Source organism: Typha angustifolia, chromosome 11 (genome assembly GCF_048772165.1).
Source record: "Typha angustifolia cultivar Huaian chromosome 11, ASM4877216v1, whole genome shotgun sequence".
Classification (NCBI taxonomy): Eukaryota; Viridiplantae; Streptophyta; class Magnoliopsida; order Poales; family Typhaceae; genus Typha; species Typha angustifolia.
The window spans coordinates 251,732-275,757 of NC_133249.1; the positions used below are offsets into that span (position 1 = coordinate 251,732).

A 24,026-nucleotide genomic window follows, 5' to 3' on the forward strand; every position below is an offset into this window, starting at 1 on the left:
TCATCTTTTGTTTTGTATTTCTCAGTACACATACGGTGGCGTATATTTTGGGTATAGGTAAGGAGCCTCATGCAATCGAACAAGCTTGGAGTAAAGATTGTGCCCAAGGAACCAGCTTGGAGTTCATTGGAGCATAAGCTTTTTATATATATATATATAGAGAGAGAGAGAGAGAGAGAGTAAAGGAAAAAGAAATATTAAAAAAAAAAGTAGGCACATCACACATGACATATAAGAAAGAGGTAAGAAGATAAGAGGGCCTCGGCCACTTGGCCAATCCACTACTACTACTACTACTACTACTACTACTACTACTACTATTACTACTACATCATCATCATCATCATCATCATCATCATCAAACAAGCAAGTCAGTTACATCTATCTATCCACATCCTCGAAAATTTCTATTCTATTTCTTTAACCTTTCTTAATGACAAAAAAAGTTTGTTACATAGTGAGGTTGAGATGAAAGTGTACTAGAGAGTTGCCTTGCCTGCCTCTCTTTCCTGCTTTCCTCCATGTGGTATGTGGTGGTGGCTTACTTCATCTCTTGGTGGTCTTCTCAAGGGCACGCTTTGGCTCGAATTAAGGGGACATTGCTCTCTGCCACACATGGGTCAGGCCCAAAGGGAATGTCTTTGGCATTGGGCAACCCAAAGTGGTGCCCTTTAACTAAAGGAAAGCACCCTTGGTTTTTGAGGTCCCTGCACAAGATGCTGCACCACCCAAGGAAAAGAGAGCCTGCACAAGAAAAGGAGCTTTGAGGTAGTGTGATCTCTTCCAAAAGCCACTCCAAAGCCTCGGGCTCTTAATCATATGTGACATGATTCCCCCTTGCTCATTCTTGGTTAAAGGGCCTTGTTATGCTCCCTATGACCCCTAAAGGGACTCATCATGAAGCCTATGATATGGTCTCTCTATCTCTCTCTCTCTCTCTCTTTTTTCCTTTTTTTGGGGGTTACGAACTTACGATTCTTGCATGGCAAAGGACATAAAAGCTAGCGAGAAAATAAAAAGAAGAAGAAGAAGAAGAAGAAGAGGAGGAGGAGGGGTTCGGATTATGGTTTAAAGTCTTAATGATGAAGGAGATGATGATAGTACTGTTGGAAGAAAGGTTTTGCTTTATGAACATGAAAAGGAACTCTTTGCATTGTGAAAAGGTGGATAAGATTTTTTTAAAAAAAAAAGGAGGAGGAACACTACCATTTGATCAAAAGGTTAAACCTTTTTCTTTCCTCTCTCTCTCTATTCTAGTCTTTGGAATTAGGGTTTTGGGTTATCTAAAAGTATGCCATGTGGGTGCCCCTAAAAACCCAACCTAATGATGCTTTGAATGATATGGCCTGTGGGTTTTTCAGGGGACTTAGTAATACCAATTCCCCTTTTGGTGTTAGGGTTTTCGGTGAAGGGTCTGCATGGGAAAAGTTTGGCTAAAAGATGTTGGAAATGGAGGTGTGGCAGTACTGCTCATGGAGTGAAGCCTGCTTCCTAGGGTTTCCAAGGCCCTGACCTGTGACTTGAGGAACCTGAGATAGTTGGCAGCCTCATCTAGCATGGACGCAGTGTCCATGTTTTTCCCTCCAGGGACCAGCCTTTGTAGAACCCTCAACCTCTCGCTTATCCTTTCCCTCCTATGCCTTGCAGCCACAGTCTGTGGGTCACTTGATATCTTCACATTCTTTCTCTTTGGCTTCTCCACTGCCTCCTCCTTCCCAAGATTCACTGGCCTCAGAGCTGCAGCCCTGTAGATCATCTCCTTCACCTGTGCGATGGCCTCCATGTCGGGCTCATAGTTGCTCTCTTGACAGAAGTCGATGCTCGAACAACAACCCGAATCCTTTTCAGCTGTTTTGAACCTCTTCGGCTTCGACGTGCTACCGAAAACGATCTGGAATCCTCCATCCATTGTCGAAGAACTCGATTGAGCAAGACTGCTGCATGCTTGGGTGATCTTATCTCCTGTGCATGCATGCTCCTCCTCCTCCTCCTCCTCCTCCTCCTCCTCCACCACCACCTTCCTCTTAGAACTGAGCCTTGTGCTTGAGTACTCAAGCTGTGGAGGTTCTGGGTTTGAAGAGCTTTGTGAGGCTACCTCGTCACGATTCAACTGATTTAATTGATCAAAAGAGCTATGGTTGTCGGATTCCCCCGAAGAGATATTACCGCTGTAACTAATCAATTTACACAAGTTTTCACTGCTCTCAAAGATAGTCGAGGTGCCGTCTTCGTTGCCAGCCATGCCCTTGACAATCTGCGGCACCTCCTTTGATATGCTAGAATTATCGAGTAGAACGCCATGTGGGTTCATGACCATGGGTCTGCTGATACATGGAAGCGAAGAGCATAATTGAGAAGAAAGAGAATCCCCTAGTGTGGTGCCTGTTCCTGGTCTCATCATAACTACTGAATCAGCTGCCAACTTTATTGCTTCCTGGTACTGCAAGAAATCCAGATCCAGGATGTTGCTTATTGAATCCAAAGCAGGAGCAAGCATTTCCTCCATCTGACAAACTGTATCAAAATCTGGACTTGTCTTGCATGCCTGAATGTCTTGGACATCGAAGCTTTTGGTGGAGAAAGCTTCGTCAACCTTCCCGCTTATGCCGCCGTAATATTCGTTGGATTCCAGCATATTGTCGTATTGGCCGCTCCATATACATGGTGGAAATGGCATAGAACTTTCAGTTTGGACGACTGTTGGATAATTCCAACCCAGACTATCCATTGCAGCTTGTTCTTTTATGGCTGCATGTCAAATTCGAACAATGAAAACAAGTAGAAAACTCACTATGTGAACTTTTTAACATTTGCTTTAATCGATATCATAGTATTGGACACAAAAAAAAAAGAAAAAGAAAAAAACTCAAGAGAAATATTTATCATTAATAAAACCCGTAGGAAATTAAGTTATATTGAATCATCTATTTTCCTGAGAGAGAAGTTGTAGTATCTGAGCATATAATACAAGTTAGGGTCATACCTTCTGCAACCAGCTGAGGAGAAGCTAAAGCACCCAATCAAAGGTATCCTCTTCAAAGTATCTCAACCCCCTCCAGCAGAGTTATTGACAATGGCCACTAATGCATTGATATCATTCCTCAGAGTACACCACGGAATTTACCGCAAAGAGGAGGAAAACTGCCGTCACTAATGCGTGTTTAGCAACAGTTCCTTTGCAACACTGTAACAAGAGACAAGCCATTGAGATTTCATGACAACAAATCACTTGCCTATAGATAGATAAGTCACAATATGTAGGAAAAGAAAGAAGAGTTCATGAGAGGTGTAAGAATACCTTTGGTTTGTGAAGGTAGAAGTGATGCTTTCTGATCACTGGGTTCTTCCTAGAAAGTGAGCTTATAAAGAGGAGGGAAGAAGAGATGGTCCTTACTGATAGTTGTACATGGGCTCTTTTTAAAATGGCTAGCCGTGTTGGAATTTAAATGATAAGGCTTTTTTAAATCAACTGGTGGGGTAGGGGAGGAGACTTGAGCAGATGGGCAGCATATGAGACTTCTGAAGGGGATTTGCAATAAAATAAGGTGGGAAAAGGCTCTGCAACTCTTTTGGTTTCTTCTGCTTATTCCATGCGCCCTGCCAACTTTCCTTAGGCTGCAGTCAGAAAAGATAGGTGAGAGCTTGAGCACCACCCTCTCTTGTCTATAATTATGTTGTTAATCATAGCTTAATCCCTAGCTACAATTTGTCTCCATGGTGGTGCTGCCAGATGTGAGGACAGTTGGTATTTGACAGTCCTAGATCTCTGTAACCCCATCTAAGTTTGCTTGTTCTAATCTTGCTACCGACAACTTCATACAGTAATAATGAGATGATGTGAGACTTCAAACAGTTTTCTTTGCATGCATGCACTTATGCATACTTGCATACAATGAACTGATGCACATTTATGCTGCTTGCATGCACATTCATACACACCAACAGTAGAGAGAGAGAGAGAGAGAGAGAGAGTTTGGATTATGTTGAATAGCATAGAAACTTTAGTGGTTTTCTTCAGAATAATATAACAATAAAGCAACAAAAAATTACTGAAAAAGATGGGGATGCGCCAGTGGGCCAAACAAGCTAGTTTGGACTTTGGACTATTGTGTTAAATAGTAACAAAAGTTGGTGTCATATGGTTAAATACGATGGAACAATACTATGGAACAACTGAGCATGTGAGATTTTGTGCACATGGACATATTAATATATGTGCTCTTTGGTGTATATATATTCCAACAAAGAATAATATATCTGCTAAAAAATACTCTGAAGATTGGGGATTGTGATATTAAGGAACGGTCTACAGTGATAAGCTACAAATATTGGTATACTAATGGTCCGGAGCTTTTAAAATTCTAGAGAGAGATCAAGAGAGCAAGTTGTTCCAGAATATTTGCATTTTCCCTGTTTCTTTAATTTAAATATTTATGGCTGGCTACATGGATAACTGGGGCTTTCACATGCTTACCACCATCACAGCTCACTGTAATGGTTGCAAACCCAACTGCTTGAAAGGAGGCAGACTGGTTCCTTCTCATCCATAAATCTATGCTAGAAAGTAAAAAAAATATATTCAGTTTGTTGCATACTACTTTTTTTTTTTTCCTTTTCTCCATCTTATCTCTTGCTACTTGTAGAGCTTTGGAACCAAGTTGGTGTATCATACCTCACTTTGTCGAATGGCTCCATATATCAAGCATCCAAAGGTCGACATTTAACTTCAACCAACTGCTTGAAAGCCTAGAGAAGACAAACAGGTCAGAAAAAAAACAAGAAAAGAAAAGAAATTTAGTGTGAACACTGTTATGCCCTTACCTCATCATCTTATCTTGCATGCTCTATATAGTGTATAACATTGTCAAACTTTAAAAAAACAAGAAGTCCAATACCTTTACCACCAACATAACCAAAACTCACCAAGTTGCACCGAGTATGACTCACGCCTTACTTGACATTCAATTCTTTTTTTTTTTTTAAAAAAAAATTAAATTAAATTTGAGATTCCATTCAATTTCATTAGGGCAGGGCAGAGCAGGCCATTGTGACTGGTCACTTACCTCCCGGTGAGACGGTGACCCCACCGTGGATAAGGGTAAGAGCCGTATTCCCGTGTGAGGACGCCAAGTACCAACCAGATTTGGGGACCACAAGTGGCCGCGCCCGTGTAGGCCGTGGGCCCCAGTCAAAATTCAATCATTGGGCAGTCCAGAATTGGGTTTAAATCTAGAGGTGGCTTTCTCACACTTCTGTTGGAGAAGTTTTAGCTGTTATCTCTTAACCGGGTCGGATCGGCTCGTGGTCCCGAACCGGATCGTCGAAACGGGTAGTGGGTCCGACGCTTTGGCTCCATTATTTGGGGGGCCCCGGGTGCCTCGTCGTCTCGTGGGCTTGGGTCCTTTGGGTATCGCGGTGGCCGACGTGTCGACATCCCATTGGAGAAGGGAGTGAGCAGAGACATCCTTCCACGTGGGGCAAGGACCTGATCCGGGACCAATCGGATATTTTCCTTCGCTGAGAGTGGAGCTTTGTGATCGACTACTTTCTCTGCATACAATTCATTCAGGGAATTTAAATTCCAAAAAGTTGGTGAATGGGTGATACGCATAATAAAAGCTTGGAGGTCAAGATGTCAATAATAATAGATGTTAAGTGGGGACCTAACAATTATTCCAAGGAGTAGGAGCTCCCTATTAGCAGTATCGTATTCCAGATGTATGACAATAAAAAGAAACAGAAACAGCTCAAGGAATGGGAAATTGTTATATATGCTGCATTGCATATATATATATATATATATATATATATATAGAAGTCTAATGTTATGAATTCATGTGAAATTATCATGTTCTATAGAAGAATTTAAGCTGAAATAGAATGATAGAACTAAATCTTATATACTTCTTGTTTTTTTTTTTTAAATAAAAAAAAAATATATATATATACAAAATCTGACATGTTCCAACAATTATCATTATTACTTTTACACTAAAACACCTACTATCCATGTTTATTCTATCAGCATTATAGTAAGTAAAATTTAAGACATGTAATCATGAAATATACCGTGGCCGTTTCTAATAATTGAATGGCCAATTGTGTTGATTTTGAGATCTACTTGTAAGACTCAATACTGAAAAGTTGGAGACACGTATGCATATTTTTTAACCATAAACTTAATAACACTGACTGTAAGTGGCATGAACAAGTCTAGCGAAATCAATCAACATTGGATGGAAAAACGACACCTTCGTGTTGCGACATGTTCATAACAGTCCAGATAGAGATAGAGAGATTGAGACAGAAGTAATTGCTTACATTTAAAAATTTGGCATTACCCTGCATATTTGGCTGGTTGTGACAGCTATGTATACCATTTGTTTTGGTGGTAAATCTCTGCTTTGTTTTCCTCTCAGCCTTGGAAAATTTGAGGGAATAACATTGTAGAGTCCATTTTCAATTGTTCCTAGGATGACTTATTCGTACATATCACATTTGTGGAGTACTCTTCTCTTAACATCCAACTGGAATGACATCGATTTCCCAAATTTCTGTTTCACCATGGGGACACCCCAAGACCTCACAGAGCTTTCGGCAGATCACCAGCAACCATCGCCATCGCCATCACATGGCAATCGCTTTCGCCATCTAGCCCCCAGTCTATCAATGCTGAGCCACTTGTTCATGCATTTTTTTCCACTTTGTAGCATTTTGTCACATTCAACTACACCAGCTCCTACAGAGGGAGGGGAGGAGAGAGGGGTCCATCTCTCTTTTATCTCTCATTCTAATCCATAGTCTGAATTGATCCACCAACCTCCAACCTATTGATGTGATAAGTACAATGGCTTGGTCCTAGGAATGAAAAGCATATGCATCCCACCGATGTTTTCTCAATTCCAAAACAAGAAAGTGCAGAGCGGAGGTTTACCACCAAATAGATACTGATAGAACTGTCACTCCTAGTAAAAGCGAAAAAAGGGAAGGAAAAAAAAAGAGAGATATATATATATATATGCTTATAATCTTCAGCAGGTATAAAAAAAAAAGGAATCATATGCAGAACTGGCAGGCAATTAAAAGTATTCAAGGTAGGAAAGCAGGAAGTAAACAGTAAACAGTAACGCCATAAATAGCTTGCACCTTTCATTATAGTTTTGCAGAGGGAATTGGAATTGCAATTGCAGCAACAGATTGACGCAATAAGAGGAGAGATCCATCAGTGAGTGAGATTGGTGGTCCATCCGGGGAATGCATCACATCACACGATGGGGGGCCACATTACTGGCACCAAGTCTTGAGATTTGGAATGCAACCCAATCAGTGAATGGTGGGTCCTCTTCTCTTTAATGCCCTGTGGCAGCAGAGCAGATTCAAGCAAAACAGATCATTCGCATCCATCAGGACCCAACATTTAGAGTCGGTACGTATTATTATTCCTCTAACTACGTTTTTTTTTACCAACCAATCCCTGATTACTTCAAACAAACAGGAACAGTTCAGTACATAGTAGTTACTTTCCAGTCTAGATTTTACACCTGCATGAGGACAAAAATGTAGCTAGTCTTACTATAGAAGTTGAGCTTGTATGCTTGTCCACAAAAGATTGATCAATCTGTGTTACTCCATTCTCATGGTATTTTCCAGTAACTAAGTGTAAACAATATCTGCATACAAATGTACCTTATAGTTCCAAATTAACTATCAACCATGACCTATTGGCAAGCATGCAGACTTCTCTACAATATCTGCATACAAATGTACCTTATAGTTCCAAATTAACTATCAACCATGACCTATTGGCAAGCATGCAGACTTCTCTATGAGAAACGTCCGACTTTATCAACATAGGAGAATCACTTACAAGAGTTGAGGAGCCATGTCAAACTTTCTGGAAAGCTATTATTTTTTGTCCATCAGTTCAAGATATCCCATAGAAGGCATGCAAGGAGAACTAGAGCATTGGATCTGGTGCTTGGTTCAAAATAATGGTGACTAAGATTCTTATATAGCAAGGATTGTCTGAACACCCAGCAATTTTCATCTAAGATTGTCAGTTACAGGTCCAATGATGAAGCCTACAAGTGAAGGCAAATGATGACAGGAAGTGAGTGTAAGCATATGGAATTTACAGTATATGTCTCCTTATTTTGTTGAATAAGATCCCATCTTCTGATAAATTCAACAATTCTAGTCCTTCTACCTTCCTTACTACCTACCTGTTACAGATGGAACTCATGGACAAGCAATCAGTGTAATAACTATAAATAATAACTATAAATATTGTAAAGATGCTATGGGGAACAACACTTCCAAGTTCAGCTTTAGTCATCTTATGTTCCAGTTCACTTACTTGATACCAAGTGACATATGATGGCAATAGTCTATAACCCAGGAATGAAGAGCAATGAGGCCTGCTAGACTTTTATTTTCATTTGCAACAAGTTCACATAAAAGACCAAAAGAAGTACCTTTTATATATCACCTTCCTATTTGCAAGAAGGTACATATATAGTTAAAGGGTTTAACATTATGCTAGAGCTACCAAAATTTGAATGAGCTTTTGGATTGATGTACATCCCACACATTGTAAAAGACACGCTTATAGAAGCTCGTACAACATATACTTACATTCCCATCTTGAATAAACTAGTGGGGACCATCTGTAATATGAACAAGGAGAAAGGACAAACGTCAATAGTACTATATGTTTCCTAGTTATCATGTCTCAGAAAAGTATGAATAGACCATAATTTATTACCAAGTATTCATCCTCTTTAAAGCAATAGGCATCGATACAAGAACTATATGACATAGAGTTCCTAAATGCAAATGAACGCATATAGCAGTAACAAAGGGTGAACAACATGATGAACAAAATGGCAAAAATACAAGGATCAGTGCGATTGTGTATGAAAAATTAATCCACAATTGACAAATAGCAATGCTATAAAAAGCTCGTGTTGTACAGATTGTATTGACCAGCTATCAAGACTGTGAGCAGGATTGAATACAACATGATACTAGAAACAGTGAACTTCTCTTCGTCTTGCAAAAGTTGATAAGAAATATTTCATTGTAACACAACTGATATGTATGATCAGAATGAGGACTAAAGTGATATACATAAAATGCTCCCTTAGTATTCTCCACAAAGCACACAAAACATGTGTCATTGGATTATATTATTTTAAGAAGAAAGCAAAGTGCCACTGTAGAACATCCTCAAATCAAGGCCGTGATTTATGTAGTAGCTCAGTGATACATTACAACATTGATAGTAACCAAAGCCAGTGTGTTAGCCAACTTGATCAACTTCCACTAATGTTTGATGACAATGGTAGCTTCTCAGAAATCATGCCACATATTGGTCATGAACAGGAATAGCAATGATCAGCTGTTCAACATTGATATGGGTTTTGCTGCGGTTATAGATGCAAACTGAATCATTTTTCATCACTAAATTGCTACAAGAAATTAGTTTAATCTTTTGCCTTATTATTCTGTAAACCCTGTGTTCAAATCATTATGAAAAACACTGACATCTTATCTAAATGAAATCCTATCGATAATTTCATATTTTTAATTCAACTTAGTACAAGACAATAAGCATCAACTTGCTTCAAGATTCACAGAGTAAACATCAGTCAAGCGTATTTATGTACATATACATAAACTTGTATGCTCAAACATTATACTTTGTAATAAACTAATAATATTCATATAAAGGCATCTAAAGGAAGTTGTTGATACATACATTTTTATTTCTGCTATAAGTACTATGTAAGTATCTATGTACATATACATGTATATTCTTTTGTCGGTGTCATGCATACTTTGTGTGGTCACATACTCTGGACGAGGACTTGATGGGCATTCCGAGTTTTTCAATGATGCTGGGATACAGGCATGCAACCATCTGTTGCTAAGTGCTAATGACAACAAGCCGACTACACGAGCAAGATGATTAAGAAAGATACCATTTGCAATTGTTGGATTATGGTCCATTCTCCAAATTTCTTCTTATTAAACTTGTAAAGGTTTCTTTAATGAGTATAGAAACTCCAAATAGTTTTCATAGCGGCTTGTAAGCATACACATAATTATTCAACTTTATTTAGTCGAAAAGATCCAAGACAATATGAGTCGTTCTATAAGATCCTAACTAGATAGGAATATTGAAACATGGGATGACAGCAAACTATCAGTAACAAGAGTAATACTTAGAAAATGCAGTACGCAATCCTCACGTTAGAAGAAAATCAATGAAACAATCAGTTTACCTGCACGATATGAAAAGCACCATATACTACATGGGAGGTCGATATCATCACAGTCAATCAACTACTAACTACATATCAACTGAGAGTCCGTCCACAAGGAACAAGCTGGAACTTGGGATGACAAAGGATGCATTTGATACGGAATACATTTGCACTAGAGAAAATACGAAACAACCATATTAAGAACTAATAAAGTTTTGCTGCAATAAGATAATTAAAAGCAGAACGACGACTATTTGCAAACCTTTATAACTTCACATAGATGCCCTAATTTACTTTTCTGATAGTTATCTCTCTCTTTGATGCAACAGTTGGGAAGACAAACAAGAACAATAAAGATGTTATTGCTGTTTTTTATTGATGCAGATGACAATCTAATGTAATTTTGCAACTCATGGTCAGTTCAAGATCAATGGGAGAACAAAACTAATCCACAATTGGGAGCAAGATTAGAATGAAAGCGGCAATCCTTCGTGCAATTGAGAAATTGGAGTTAGAAAGCAATGAAAAAGGAAAAGAAAAATAATAAGAAATAAAAACCAGAGGAGGGAGGAGGAGGAGGAGGAGAAATGGTGAGCACCTGAAAACATCGGCAAATAAGTGCGAGTCAGGCGAAGTGGATTGGAATCTTTAAACAATTGGGTCATGTTGGGCCCATTCGATCAAGCCCAATGGGCTCAGGTTGGGTTATGATCGGCATACAAGTTAGACACGTGTCTTCTCGTTTGTAGGCTTACAACAACAAACTGTATGCTACACCATGCAGCAGATCCGTTCTCCGGCACTAAAAGCTTTTAAACTATTGGGGGCGGCCAGAGCCAGAGGGAAGTAAAAGCTCGCCTCCTCCGCCTCTCAACTCTTCGTCTTCTTCTTCCCTCTCCAAAACCTTAATCTACGATCCTTGGAGTATTCCTTTTCGATTCGTCTCCTAGATTCGATATCTTTGCGTCTTACCCTCTCCTCCATGGCCTCTTCCCCTCCTGGATCCCCCACCGACGACGAAAACCCTAAACCCGATTCGAATCACACGGATCCGAATCCGACTGCGATCGATGCCCTGGCTCGCCAGATCCAAGAGAGCCTCGCCGTCGGCAATCGCCACCGCTTCTGGGAGACCCAACCCGTGGGCCAATTCAAGGATCTCGGCGACTCCTCCCTTCCCGAAGGCCCCATCGAAGCCCCCACCCCTCTCTCCGAGGTTAAACCCGAACCGTACAACCTCCCGTCGCTCTACGAGTGGTCCACGTGCGACATGGACGACGAGGGCACGTGCGCCGAGGTCTACGCCCTCCTCACCAACAACTACGTCGAGGACGACGAGAACATGTTCCGGTTCAACTACTCCAAGGAGTTCCTCCGCTGGGCGCTTCGCCCTCCTGGCTACTTCAGATCTTGGCACATCGGTGTGCGTGTGAAGGCTTCGAGAAAGCTCGTAGCTTTCATCACCGGCGTGCCGGCGAGGATCCGGGTGAGGGAAGACGTCGTCTTGATGGCGGAGATCAACTTCCTTTGCGTCCACAAGAAGTTGCGATCGAAGCGGCTAGCCCCAGTAATGATCAAGGAGGTCACCAGGAGGGTACATTTGGAGAACATTTGGCAGGCGGCGTACACGGCGGGGATCGTCCTCCCGACTCCAGTCGCCACCTGCCGTTATTGGCACCGGTCGTTGAACCCCAAGAAGCTGATCGACGTTGGATTCTCCCGGCTCGGGCCGCGCATGACGATGAGTCGCACGATCCGGCTCTACAAGCTGCCGGACTCGACCACCACACCTGGATTCAGGAAAATGGAGGCTAATGATGTGGCGGCAGTAACCCGGCTGCTGAGGGAGTATTTGGGCCAGTTCGCGGTGGCGCCGGACTTCGACGAGCATGACGTCGAGCATTGGCTTCTGCCGCAGGAGAATGTGATCGATAGCTTCTTGGTGGAGAGCCCCGAGACCCACGAGATCACTGATTTCTGCAGCTTTTATACTCTTCCTTCTTCCATTCTGAATAACCCGAACTACTCACTTCTGAAGGCCGCCTACTCTTACTACAACGTGTCGATGAAGACTCCTCTTCTCCAGCTGATGAACGACATGCTAATAGTAGCGAAACAGAAGGATTACGATGTCTTCAATGCGCTTGACGTCATGCAGAATGAGTCCTTCCTGAAAGAATTGAAGTTTGGCCCTGGAGATGGGCAGCTACATTATTACTTGTACAACTATCGGATCAGGAACGCCTTGAAACCGGCAGAGCTTGGTCTGGTGCTCCTTTAGGTTGCTCTTCCGGTTACAGTTTCCTCTTTTTTGTGTGAGCTTCTTGCTTGGTCAGTTTTGTCAGTTGGGTTTTTAATTTTTATTGCAGTAGCTCAGATTTCATGTTCGTCTTGCAGTTTGTGGAAGTTCTCATTCTTGTTGGCACCCATTGGAACCAGCATGATAGGGGTCTCTTGATTTTGTAGCAAGTTCTGGTCTAGGATCTGTTCTCGAAAATTACGATTTTGACGGAGGACTAGTGTAATTTGTGCTGCGATAAAGCCGTGAACTTTTTCATTGCCGCTGCTAATTTCAAATTAGATGCAACACTTTCTTTGTCTGATGCAATCTTTGGTTACTATAATATCTCCCGGCTGTTCCTGCTTTCTTTTCTGTCTTCTTGATTACTTTCCTATATGCAGAACATAAGCCGTTGATGTATGATCACAACATACAAATTGTTGTTTTGGGCTTTTCTTTTTATTTGCTTCAATTAACAGTTTTTTCTGTAAGAGAATTCAGCAAACATATCAGTGTTTGGATGAATGTTGATCTCCATCGAAGTTCTGCAATGTTTAGGAGTGCTGTGGATAATGTTGAATTTATTTGGAATGGCTTCAAGCCGAATGATGTAAGCTTTGATTTGATATTATCTCGTTGATCTATGTTCCTTTTGTTTTGTCACTTAGCTTGCATGCGAGTAAATGAATCTAACATCTTATGTTGATTTCTAACGCGGATCATGCGCTACCAAGAGAACACAATGACCAACTTTATGTTGACGAAGCTCCAGTTCTCATTGTTCTATAAGATGTATGTTTTGTTAAAATTTCCTTCACATTTTCATTTCATGGCTGTCTCTTACAATCTTCTTCATCTCCTTTTTACTGCTGGTTTATATTAAGTATTTAATTAGTTAGTCTTATTTTTTAGCTTTAAGCTTTGGAAGAGTAAATTTGATTCGATATGAAAAAAAATAAGAAGTTATTTAGTTATTAAACTAATTTAGAGATCTCTGAACCAATTCAAAGAGGTTCCCAAAATTCAAAAGAGTGCTTAGGAGTACTGTGGATCGGATCGCTTTTATTTGGCCATTTTGGTAGCATGCAATTAATGGATTGTTATTCGTGACATGTTCTCGTGTCGGTTTTCAGTGTGGGTATTGCCAGTTCTTATTATGGATATTCCTGCTAAGTTTGTAACAAGAGTAATGAAATTTATACATATATAAATCCTGGCTTTGTAAATTGTAATCTCTGCCGTTGTTTATTTCATCATTGTGTAAACATCAACGAGAGGTTAAGTACTATAATCAGTATACCAATAACTAAATTAATACATTAAACTACAGGGGCTTTAGAACCTACTGACCCATGCTTAAGCTACCATTGATCTCAAACAGTTAGGTCCGCAACCAGCTAATCAGCTATACTTAATTCAAAACGTACAATACATAGTTTATAATTGACAAATCGGGTCATTTAATATCTGAGAAGTAACTAGTAAGAATGTAAATACTCCATTAATGGAGATGCAGAAATTAGCCAACAGATATACAACAGCATTAGCAGATGTCTACACAACTGCAGATTGAATACAATTCGAACAAAAAATGATATGATTGCCTTTTCCTCTTCTAAATTAATTCAGCCTTCTAAAATGTAGGTATAAGCTAAGGAGCAAGAGAGAACCACCACCAGACAAAAGCTTGAACACCAGACATGGTAAAGCTCGCTCCCTGTTATTGAATCATCAAGACATAAGTTAGCATAGAAGGTTTACTCTTTGTCACCAAACAAAGGTCAGGGAATGTGCCATTCTTCCAAGATCAACATATTTGTCAACAAAGCTATTTGAGACTTGAGAAAGATTAATAACAACTTAACAAGCACATAGGAGGGAAAAAAGAAACACAAGGAGCGATGACGGACCAAGATTCTCTTTTATCAAAGGCTGATTACTACAGCTGATAACTCATTTTTGTACAATGTTTTCTGAAATAAAACTTCAATAACAAAGCGAAGGATATATAAGAGATAAAGATTGTCTTTTGGTTTACTGAAAGCAACCATTCCGACTTCTAATTATAGACTTTCCTGTTGCCCCGATGCCTTTATAGAAGGCACAACACAAAGCTACCACTAGCACCTAAAAAGAATTAATATTGCAAAATGAGATCCACAGAAATTTTAATCAGGCATTATTGCTATGCCTATTGTTTCCATCAGTTAAACCACTGAGCAAATAAAAGAGGACCACCCCCAAGTTAAAGTAATAGTGAAAAGGAAGCACTTCAAAGGAATGTTACATTAAGAATGTATAAATTTCAGCATTATCATCTAGAATGTATAAATTTCAGCATTATCATCTAAGAATTTTCCTAATAATATAGGATTAAGTGGAGCACAACTAAAAGATGGGAATACCACAAAAGATCTGACCGATTTTACTTCTGCAATCAGTGGCTTTAATATTCTAAAGTCAAGCCCCTACTAAGACAAATCAGGAAAGAGGACATCCCATGGAGGATATATTGTCAGTTGGTGGGCAAAGTAATCCAACATAAGAGATTACAGTTCTATTAAAAAATAGAGAGACTGTAAAACACCAGGGTGGAGCCACCATCTCTGTCAGTATAAAGTATTTGATACTTCAAGAGCTTGTGGGTCTTCAACATCACCAACTATACCATTTTGACGAAAATACAACTTTTAAATTCACAATACCACAACTGACCGTTTGGAATGAGAAGCTTTACAAAAAAAAAGTTTCATAATAACACAGAAGAGTGACTAAATTTACCCATCAAATTATGCAAGAAGCATGTCGCCTTCAAAAATTACAGAAAGGAGCATCTTGTAATCTTGAAGCTTTGAAGTTGATAGCACGTTAAACCACAGATTGATGAGATAATGAAGTAAAATGGCAGAACATAGCCTTTGTATACTGATGAAATAGTATGAGTAAAAAGAATGACCTACATGATTAAATGAAAATGGAGAATTATGTTACCGAGGGTAAAAGTGTATGACAGCTTGGATTTACTGGACTAATCACCATGGTATATCTTAGCATGCCCACGGAAAAAGGTTGTCTTTCCAATATAATCGCACTGATTGTAGTCAATCTGCCTTATTACATCACTTTATTAGACAAACTTCTCCTTTTCTGATTATTTAAGAACGGAAGGGATCAACGAGAATGACAGATATGCAGTACAGCAGAAAAAAGAACTCTATTGATTGCTTAATGCATATCAGGTAGCAACTTGATCAAATGATTGTTCCAAACACAGATTTGACACCATACAGATAAATATTTAAAATACTGAAACCAGGCGAACAAACTGGTATAATACAATCTCTATGATATCTATTAACCAACAATAACATTCTTAACTATAAGGAAAAGGAACAGATGAATACAAACAAGAAACTGAGAGAATGGAACAAATTACACCAAGGAAATATCAGAGTTGGAAGATACTTGATCAAATCGATCAAAAACCAGAAGAAAGTCCACAACCTCGATAACGTGATCGGTTAAGAGAGATGCGTGCGAAGAACCCAAATATCTGATCAAATCAATCAAATCTCCCAAAAAGGTAATCTAATTGAGATCAAACAAAATAAGTATCAGTTCCAATACCATCAGAAATCGGCGAGAGCGATCACCACCAGCCATAGACGACATCGTAGTACCTATCCTTGAGCCATCTAAAGCTCTTCCGGAACGATCCCTTCACCTTCCCCTCCACGGAATAGGCTTTGTAAGACGCAACCCTCTTCTTCCTCTGAAACTCTGCGTCGCCCAAGACCCAACCTTTCTTCGAAGACTTCGCCTTCTTGACCTCTCTTGGGACGTAGTCCGAGTACTCGTAGGAGGACGAGGAGGTATAGGATGTGCTATAAGACCTCAGAGGAGGAGGAGGAGGATGGGTAGCCGTGCGGCCGTATACCTCGATCTGCATGCGGTCATCCGCATATGATCTCGATCTGAATCCGTCCATAGATAAACAAAAGGCGAAAATCTTTGCGTCTCTTCTTCTCTTCTCTTCTCTCCTCTCGCTTTTGGTCGTTTGATTTTGGGGAAAGGAAAGAGAGAGGGAGAGACGGGTGGACTTGGAACAGGACAAGGGAGTTTCTCGAGATAGGATTAGTGGAGGAGGACTAGGACGCGTACATTGGACATTGCTACGTACGGAGGAAAATACACAGAATGTTTGCATATAACCCCCTTCATTAAACAAAATTTACTATCTAAAATATCACAGCAAATTCGTTTTACACCTCTATTTTGTTCGGCTCCAATATATATAATAGCACAGTTTTGTTTTGGCCTCTTTGGTTATATATAATAATCGTTTGCTCGAATAATTTTTTTATTTTATTTTTTAAAGTGTGTTGAATGAATAATATATTTGGGTATTAGTTGATTTTATGTTGGTTGAATAGAATAAATTATGTATACTTTGGTCTCAGATTAATTAGAATGGTTTCATATGGACCAAACACGGAGAGAAGTTTTGGTCCTTACACAAGTAAAAGTCGTAGGATTGTCTATCATGGGTTGCAATCAATAATCAAGTAGCTTAAAATCAGATTCTGATGCCGCTGATTTAAATTTCAAAAAACGTCTGAGTATAATCAAGCATTTAATTTTAGCCATTTAATGACAAAATAAATTAATTCCATTATGTACTCTCTCTCTCTCTCTCTCTCCCTCTCCCCCTGGTTGGTTTGTTGGAATTGGAATTAGTCAATTAATTCCACCAACCGAAGTAGTTTAATTTGGAGGGGAATAGTCCAAAACAAAACAAAAAAAATTCCAATGATACTACTTTATAGGGTGTGAAATATAAATTTGCCTTAATTTTTCATCCAAATCCGAGAAACATGATGTATGCCAAAACGGGTAGTGGGTGTTGGGATCCATATCCACCCAAATTTCACCCGCTCCGACAGCAGTTGGTGATGGAGACGTGGACAGCCAGCGTAGTTATTAGATACGTATTGGAGAGGGACGGAAATCAAATTCCCAAATTTTTTAAAGCGTGAGGGCCAAAAATTAGAACAAAAGGCCATTGATAAATAAGTGATAACCATCAAAGCTAAAAATAAAAAATTAAAAAATAAAAATAAAAGCTCTCGCCTTTACCACCACCACCACCCCCCTCCCCCCACTAACCTCTTAAAAATACGCAAGCTTTGGAGAAGAAAGCGAACGCAAGAAAGTAGGAATAGAAGAGGAGAAGAGGGGAATATAGGAAGGAATCGGGGAAGAGGAGGTGCGCGATGTGGGAATCGATTTGTTTGACTCTGTTAGCCACCGCGGGAAACAACATCGGCAAGGTTTTACAGAAGAAGGGAACCATCATCCTCCCTCCCCTCTCCTTCAAGCTAAAGGTCTCACCTTTCTCTCTTCGATTCCTTTAGATTTATTCGATGCTGATCGATTCTTTGTTGATCCGATGATGTGTGGTTACTTCTGTGTTGGGGATTGACATTTGACAATTTTAGAGCATTGATTATAGATCCGATAATATATTAGTACTATGAAAGAATTACGATATTTATGTTACTGCATGACACCTAATGTTAGAAGTTTTTTTGATTGTAGATTCCATGTTAATCTGGAGGCTTGTGATGATTTAGTCATTCCATGAGAGCTCACTACTTGTTTAAAATATCTCAAAAAATTCGTCTTCTTATTCTTAGCAATTTTTGACACCATAACACTTTCCTTTCTGAAATTTCTCTTCTTTTCTACTGGCCTAATTTGTAGGAAAAAAAAATTATTCATGAGAATTACAATGGTTCTTTCTTCGTAATAAAGACCTAATCTTAGATTTTAGAATGATATGGTGCAATGCTACTTAAAAGATTTATCAAGTTCCTTCTTTTCAAGCTGTTGCGTGAATGCAATTAATGATTTATTAATGGGATTAACTACTTGAAGGTCCTACAATGTCCATACTTTGCAACATGTTTATGAGAAGTACTGCTGATTCAAATTCATTATTCGATGTTCAGGTAGTCAGAGCATATGCTTTCAACAAATTGTGGATCGTAGGTTTCCTTTTGGATATATCTGGTGCTGTATTGATGTTGAGGGCATTATCTCTAGCTCCGGTGAGTAAGCTTGGTATTTACTTAAGTAGATATCTTAAGTTTGGCATCTTCTTTTGTGGTTGTGTACCAAGTAACTAGTTTCTCCTAGATGTAAGTTGTATTGCATGCTTTCCACATCACATCTTGTTTCTCTTACACATTTTGACAGGTCTCTGTTATACAACCCGTTTCTGGTTGTGGGCTTGCTATACTCTCCGTGTTCTCACATTTTTATCTTAGGGAGGTAATGAATGCTGTTGATTGGGTGGCCATCACATTAGCTGGTATTGGAACAATAGGTAATGTGTGTGAATTATATTTTATTCCTTTGCTTTTAACTTTTGCTGATTTCTAATCTAGTATGGTTATATTACTGCATTTTGGCAATTATATTGTATTAAATAGAGGTTCTTTATTCTTATTACAGGAGTCGGTGTTGGAGGCGAGGAACAAAATGCTTCTGAAATTTCTCTTTTCTGCATACCTTGGCTAGTTTTTTCAGTTGCCATCTTGTTTGTAGGTACCATGCTCTGTGCTGCATTTGACAATTGTTGGTCTGTTTCCTAATTAGTAAGAGCAAAGTATCTTTGTCCTTATTTTATTACCTAGAGTCCTTCCAATTTCTAATGGAGTTCATTGGCTGTCATATGTGGATTTCCAACCTTATGACTTACTTGTAGCAATGTTCATCATGCCTCCTTGATTACTGTGTTGATCACTTAAGCCTTGTTCATAAGTGGAATATGGTTGAAATAGGAATAATAAATTATATTTGTTATTACCAAAATAAGAAATTTATTCTATGAATAATAATTCCTATGTTTATTTGTATTATGAAATAAGAGTGTAATAATTATTTTTGATGTGATATAAACTGATTAAAAAGATGAAAAATATATATATATATATATATTATTATTTTTTTTTTTTTAATAAATTTATAATAAATACCCTTTGATTTGATATAAGTAAATTGATGAGATGAATATCACGAATATATTGGTAATTATTTTAATATGTGGTATAAGATGTAATTTTAAGTAATAGTATTTGTATTCTAGAATGTAATTATTAAGATGTTTAATTGTTATTCTAGAATAAATAGTTATATTCTAAAATAAAGAAAAAATTATTCCTAAAGTGAACGAGAGCTTACTTCCTTGCCCCTATTTAGAATGAGACAGACTCAGATGGTATCCTTGGATATATCTTTTTATTGGTGCTCCAAGAATATGGTCTTTATTGAGTATTTATACTAACTGTGTCCTTGCATTAATTAACTCTTGCCCTGAGAGTCTAAGACAAATAATAGATGATAATTAAGTTATTTTAGATGAAATTTCACATCACTCTCTTTGTTTATATTTCTAAGATAGATTAGAGACTAGATTATGCAGGTCTACTTATATATTGCCGCTATTGAAGCATTATCAAATAATACAACAGGCTTGTAATATCTCTTCTTCTTTTTTTCTTAATGGTTTGAACTGGCTCTGTGTTTTCCGATGGATCCCCTAATAGAAGTTCTAACAAGGGATAAATCAAGTTGGGAACACATGGACTTATATCTTTGAATTGTGGCTTCAGTGTGTTTTACTTTGAATCTGATATCTAATGATAATTTCTGGTGATGCATGTGGCAATTCAGGCTCTCTTGAATGTTTGGCTACATATTTATAAAGGTCAAAGGCGTGAACAAGAGCTGGTGAGTGTTGTCATGCTATTAAATATATTAATATATTCTGTAACATTTCCTGCATGTTGCAACTCTTGACAGAAATATCCTATATAGGTGAATTCTGAAGTTGTTGAGGAGCTTATATTTGGTTTGGAATCAGGCATTTTATTTGGGTAAATTTATACTGATCCTAACTGTTTGCCATATATCACTATTTGGGTCACTTAGCATTAAAAATATATCTCTCTATCTCTTAATTTTCTTTTTCATTGATCCTATTCGGCTCATGTCAAATGCGTTTTTTTTTTTTTATAATTGAAGAAATGATCACTTTTCTTAGTCCTATTTTCTACCTAATAGGAAGAGCTGTATACATCAAAGCTTCTGCATCTCCTTGTGTTGGACAAGCTTGTATGAATCCAATGATATATTCTCACTTTAAATATGAATTAGTAACAAATTAGTATTTATGTAAATTTGCTAGGCAACAAGACAATATTCTAACTGAACTTGTGAGATATTGCTATCCATAATGGAACAGATTCTTTGCCATTTTTGTTATAAATTCAACTAGAATAGACATTTACCTAGCAAATTTGAACAAATTAGTATTTATGTAAATTTGCTAGGCAACAAGACAATATTCTAACTGAACTTGTGAGATATTGCTATCCATAATGGAACAGATTCTTTGCCATTTTTGTTATAAATTCAACTAGAATAGACATTTACCAGCTCTGATGTCAAGCATCTATTGATTTATAATACCTGCTAAGAAGGTATTCTTATGCTTTCCCCTCTCTGATAGAAGTAGGACTGATAAGGAGGTGTTAGATGTTCATGACTTCATGTGTATCTGCTTTTGATTACAGGATGGCATCTGTAATATCAAAGATGGGCTTTTTATTCTCAGAGAAGGGCTTCTCGAAGCTTGTGGTTCCTGTATGCATCTCAATTAGCATATGCTGTAGTGCCACAGGATTTGTTTATCAGGTACTTCGATATATTGGTCTCTTTAGTTCTGTAGACTCTCATGCCTGTAAAAAGTTGTGTACTATTTAACTTATTTCAACATTTGATATCAGTCAAAAACATTACTAAAATAGTCGCATGATATTGCTCCAAAATGCTAAGATTACTGTTGATGTTGTTCAAAGCACCATGAAGTGTAAATTGTCACTGCAGAATAGGAGATAGTAGTTCAAGGAAAAAAAGAGTTGATAAAATAATCTCTTTGGGTCGACTGCTATTGTAATTATCTAGGAGAAGAGAGTGATTCTAAAAATTTAGATTACACATTTTAGCCTATGAGGCTAGTTAGCACAGATAGGTTATAGTTGTTGGTATGGTGCAATAGGTTGGGTGAAGTTGGCTTTAAGCTGGTTCAAGAAGACTCTCAGCAAAAACCTGATCCATTTATGATTGTGTATCAGAAGAACTAAGTTGGACAAATTTATTTAAATGCAATAAGAGTGAAAAAGAGAGAACATTGTTCACCTCTCAATTGACCATGTGGTGGTTGGGAAACCTGCGTCAATCTGTTTATGGTCAAGTTAGTATAAATGCACATAACTGACCCATCTCCATTTCCATTTCTGACAGTGCTTTGGGAGTTGGTCAATCCAGGTTTGAGATTGACAAACATAATTGTTGGCTAAGTGAAGATTCGTGATCCTTATATTTTCTTTATGCATGGAATGTTATACTAAGAATTCTTCTACTGAATTTACAATCCAAAAAGGTCTTGAGCAACAATTTTTCTAAAATACTTACCTTTTAGGAACTATCTTTCTTCTCAAACTCATCCTGATCATTTTGTAATTCACATGTGGTTCATATGTTAAATGAGCAAAGCATATGGTAGTATTATGTGCATAAGTTGGCATTGGTTGCATTGTTAGTTAGATTTCAGAAAACCACAACAACCAGCCTGAAGGGATCTTTTAGTGAAGGACAGTTCAGCATGAGACTTCAAATAAGTAGTCGTTCTATCATTCCCTTGTCAGTTTAGTGTTTTTAAATCTTCCAAGTTTTCTTAATTGAAAAATTGGAAGTTAAATACTTGTTCATGTATTAGATCAATATAAGAATGTTGCACATCAACTTGGATTTTCAATTTAAATTTTGATCTTAGCTGAAATATTGAAGCATTTGGATTCTTTTGGCAGACTCGGGGCCTGAAGCATGGAAGAGCTATTGTGGTATCAACATGCGCGGCTGTGGCATCTATCATCACTGGTGTTCTAGCTGGTATGCTTGCACTTGGTGAACGTATGCCTTCAGCTCCTACAGCTCGGTTTTCCCTCCTGCTTGGATGGTAATATCGCCAATTCAGTTAGTTTATTCTGATTCACAGTACTTTTTCTTAGGGAGCTCTCTTTTAACCTTGCTCATTTTTTACAAGTCTTCTGTCAGATATTCAGAGTTCACATCTGTTGCCATAATTAAATGATATAATGGTAGCTAGTACCCACAAGCATGACTAATTGCTATTTGTGCACGTAGTTTGCAGGCTCAGATGCCAAAACTGCATGACCCATTCTGTATGTGACTCAGGCTTCTGCTGCATACAACAGTAGGACACACAAGTTTGGTTTCTATAGAATGTAGCCTATCCATGTTTTAAAATCCTCATTTTCTTAATTATCTGACTGTTGCACGTGTGATCAAGACATTGGTTCTTTTGGTTTTTAATTTTTTTGCTTACAGTGGTTGTAGGTTTTGTCCAATGATGGACGTCAGAAACCCTCCTTGAAGTATGCTGTTGAGTGGAAATAAAATGCATAACTTCATCTGTTATCTGCAGGTTCTTCATCATTGTTGGTGTAGTTCTTCTTGTTAGTTCTGGTCGATTGATTGCACTTCTACCTAGACCTTTGCAGCGATTGGTAAGAAGCAACATCAGCAACATTGAGAGAACTCACAACATTCGGCGGTCTGGCTCAGTCCGCGTAAAGGATTCTAGCCCAAGCACAATAGTCCATGCATCAACATTGCATCATCTTATTACATCTTCATCAAAAGAGAAGGCATAGAGAAACCATAACAAGATCTTTGTCTCTAGAAATATGCTGAGATGCAACCCATTGCAGCACGTTAGACATGCTGGCAATCCAGATTGATAGAGATTAAAATTTTACTCGGTTCAACTATTCAGATAGTGCTGTAACTTAATGTCCCTCATTCTTTACAAGATCGTGTCCAGACTGGTTTGATAAGGAGAGATCCATTTTCTTACATCTCTATACCAGTTTCTTGAGACATGCAAGATTTTCTGCACTGCTGACCAAAGTCTTGCGACAGACAATTTCCTATTCCTTCAGCGGCCCAAGATTTCATTGCTATGTACAAAATTCAGCATTGTCTGAATGTTGATTGAAACTTTGCTTTGGGAGGCAGCATTAAGTTTCATTATCAAGTTATGTTGGGCATCTTCTTTATACCATTTACAGGATCATTCTGCTCTTATTTTGGCACCTGGTGTGTATTGGATGTTTGAATTGTTAATGAATACTTCGTGCTTGTCATTTTAGGATCAATTCACATTGAGTTATCCTGCATTCTTTTTGGAAACACAGTTGAATAAATCTATTTCAAGTTGTAGTTTAAATGCAGTGGGTTATATACAAAGTCTTCTAGGATTAAACCATCGAACGACCAATCGGATGTTATCTTGTCTGTGAGAATCTTGGTCTATCTTGCAAAGATAT

General features: G+C 38.3%; 4 protein-coding genes and 1 long non-coding RNA gene across 5 annotated transcripts; 2 read left to right on the forward strand and 3 right to left on the reverse strand.

Moving 5' to 3' along the window:
• Positions 1 to 235: 235 nt before the first annotated feature.
• Positions 236 to 4,859, reverse strand: LOC140769587 (uncharacterized). The gene is made up of 4 exons (XM_073110337.1): positions 4,673 to 4,859; positions 3,299 to 3,615; positions 2,984 to 3,184; positions 236 to 2,748 (listed from the first exon to the last, which is right to left on the reverse strand). Exon 4 carries the CDS (start codon positions 2,726 to 2,728, stop codon positions 1,394 to 1,396), a length of 1,335 nt encoding a protein of 444 aa, XP_072966438.1. The 5' UTR covers positions 2,729 to 2,748; positions 2,984 to 3,184; positions 3,299 to 3,615; positions 4,673 to 4,859; the 3' UTR covers positions 236 to 1,393.
• A 6,243-nt stretch (positions 4,860 to 11,102) lies between these two features.
• On the forward strand, positions 11,103 to 13,212 carry LOC140771237 (glycylpeptide N-tetradecanoyltransferase 1-like). Its single transcript, XM_073112690.1, has 2 exons — positions 11,103 to 12,583; positions 12,666 to 13,212. Exon 1 carries the CDS (start codon positions 11,251 to 11,253, stop codon positions 12,547 to 12,549), a length of 1,299 nt encoding a protein of 432 aa, XP_072968791.1. The 5' UTR covers positions 11,103 to 11,250; the 3' UTR covers positions 12,550 to 12,583; positions 12,666 to 13,212.
• Positions 13,213 to 13,985: 773 nt separating this feature from the next.
• Positions 13,986 to 16,199, reverse strand: LOC140771126 (uncharacterized). Its single transcript, XR_012106108.1, has 2 exons — positions 15,541 to 16,199; positions 13,986 to 14,266 (listed from the first exon to the last, which is right to left on the reverse strand). It is a non-coding gene; the product is annotated as an uncharacterized lncRNA (long non-coding RNA).
• On the reverse strand, positions 16,199 to 16,537 carry LOC140769747 (uncharacterized). The gene has a single exon (XM_073110606.1). It carries the CDS (start codon positions 16,535 to 16,537, stop codon positions 16,199 to 16,201), a length of 339 nt encoding a protein of 112 aa, XP_072966707.1.
• Positions 16,538 to 17,683: 1,146 nt separating this feature from the next.
• LOC140771297 (probable magnesium transporter NIPA9) lies at positions 17,684 to 23,880 on the forward strand. The gene is made up of 9 exons (XM_073112779.1): positions 17,684 to 17,933; positions 18,561 to 18,659; positions 18,808 to 18,937; positions 19,066 to 19,154; positions 20,287 to 20,343; positions 20,431 to 20,489; positions 21,189 to 21,309; positions 22,485 to 22,633; positions 23,123 to 23,880. The coding sequence occupies exons 1-9, from the start codon at positions 17,823 to 17,825 to the stop codon at positions 23,349 to 23,351; spliced, it is 1,044 nt and encodes a 347-aa protein (XP_072968880.1). The 5' UTR covers positions 17,684 to 17,822; the 3' UTR covers positions 23,352 to 23,880.
• Positions 23,881 to 24,026: the final 146 nt, after the last annotated feature.

Bases quoted from the DNA above. Each gene is read 5' to 3' on its own strand.
- LOC140771297 (XM_073112779.1), top strand. From the start codon at position 17,823: ATGTGGGAATCGATTTGTTTGACTCTGTTAGCCACCGCGGGAAACAAC. The intron at 18,660-18,807 runs GTGAGTAAGCTT...ACATTTTGACAG, and splicing joins GGGCATTATCTCTAGCTCCG to GTCTCTGTTATACAACCCGT. The intron at 20,344-20,430 runs GTGAGTGTTGTC...TATCCTATATAG, and splicing joins AAAGGCGTGAACAAGAGCTG to GTGAATTCTGAAGTTGTTGA.
- LOC140769747 (XM_073110606.1), bottom strand. From the start codon at position 16,537: ATGGACGGATTCAGATCGAGATCATATGCGGATGACCGCATGCAGATC.
- LOC140771237 (XM_073112690.1), top strand. From the start codon at position 11,251: ATGGCCTCTTCCCCTCCTGGATCCCCCACCGACGACGAAAACCCTAAA.
- LOC140769587 (XM_073110337.1), bottom strand. From the start codon at position 2,728: ATGGATAGTCTGGGTTGGAATTATCCAACAGTCGTCCAAACTGAAAGT.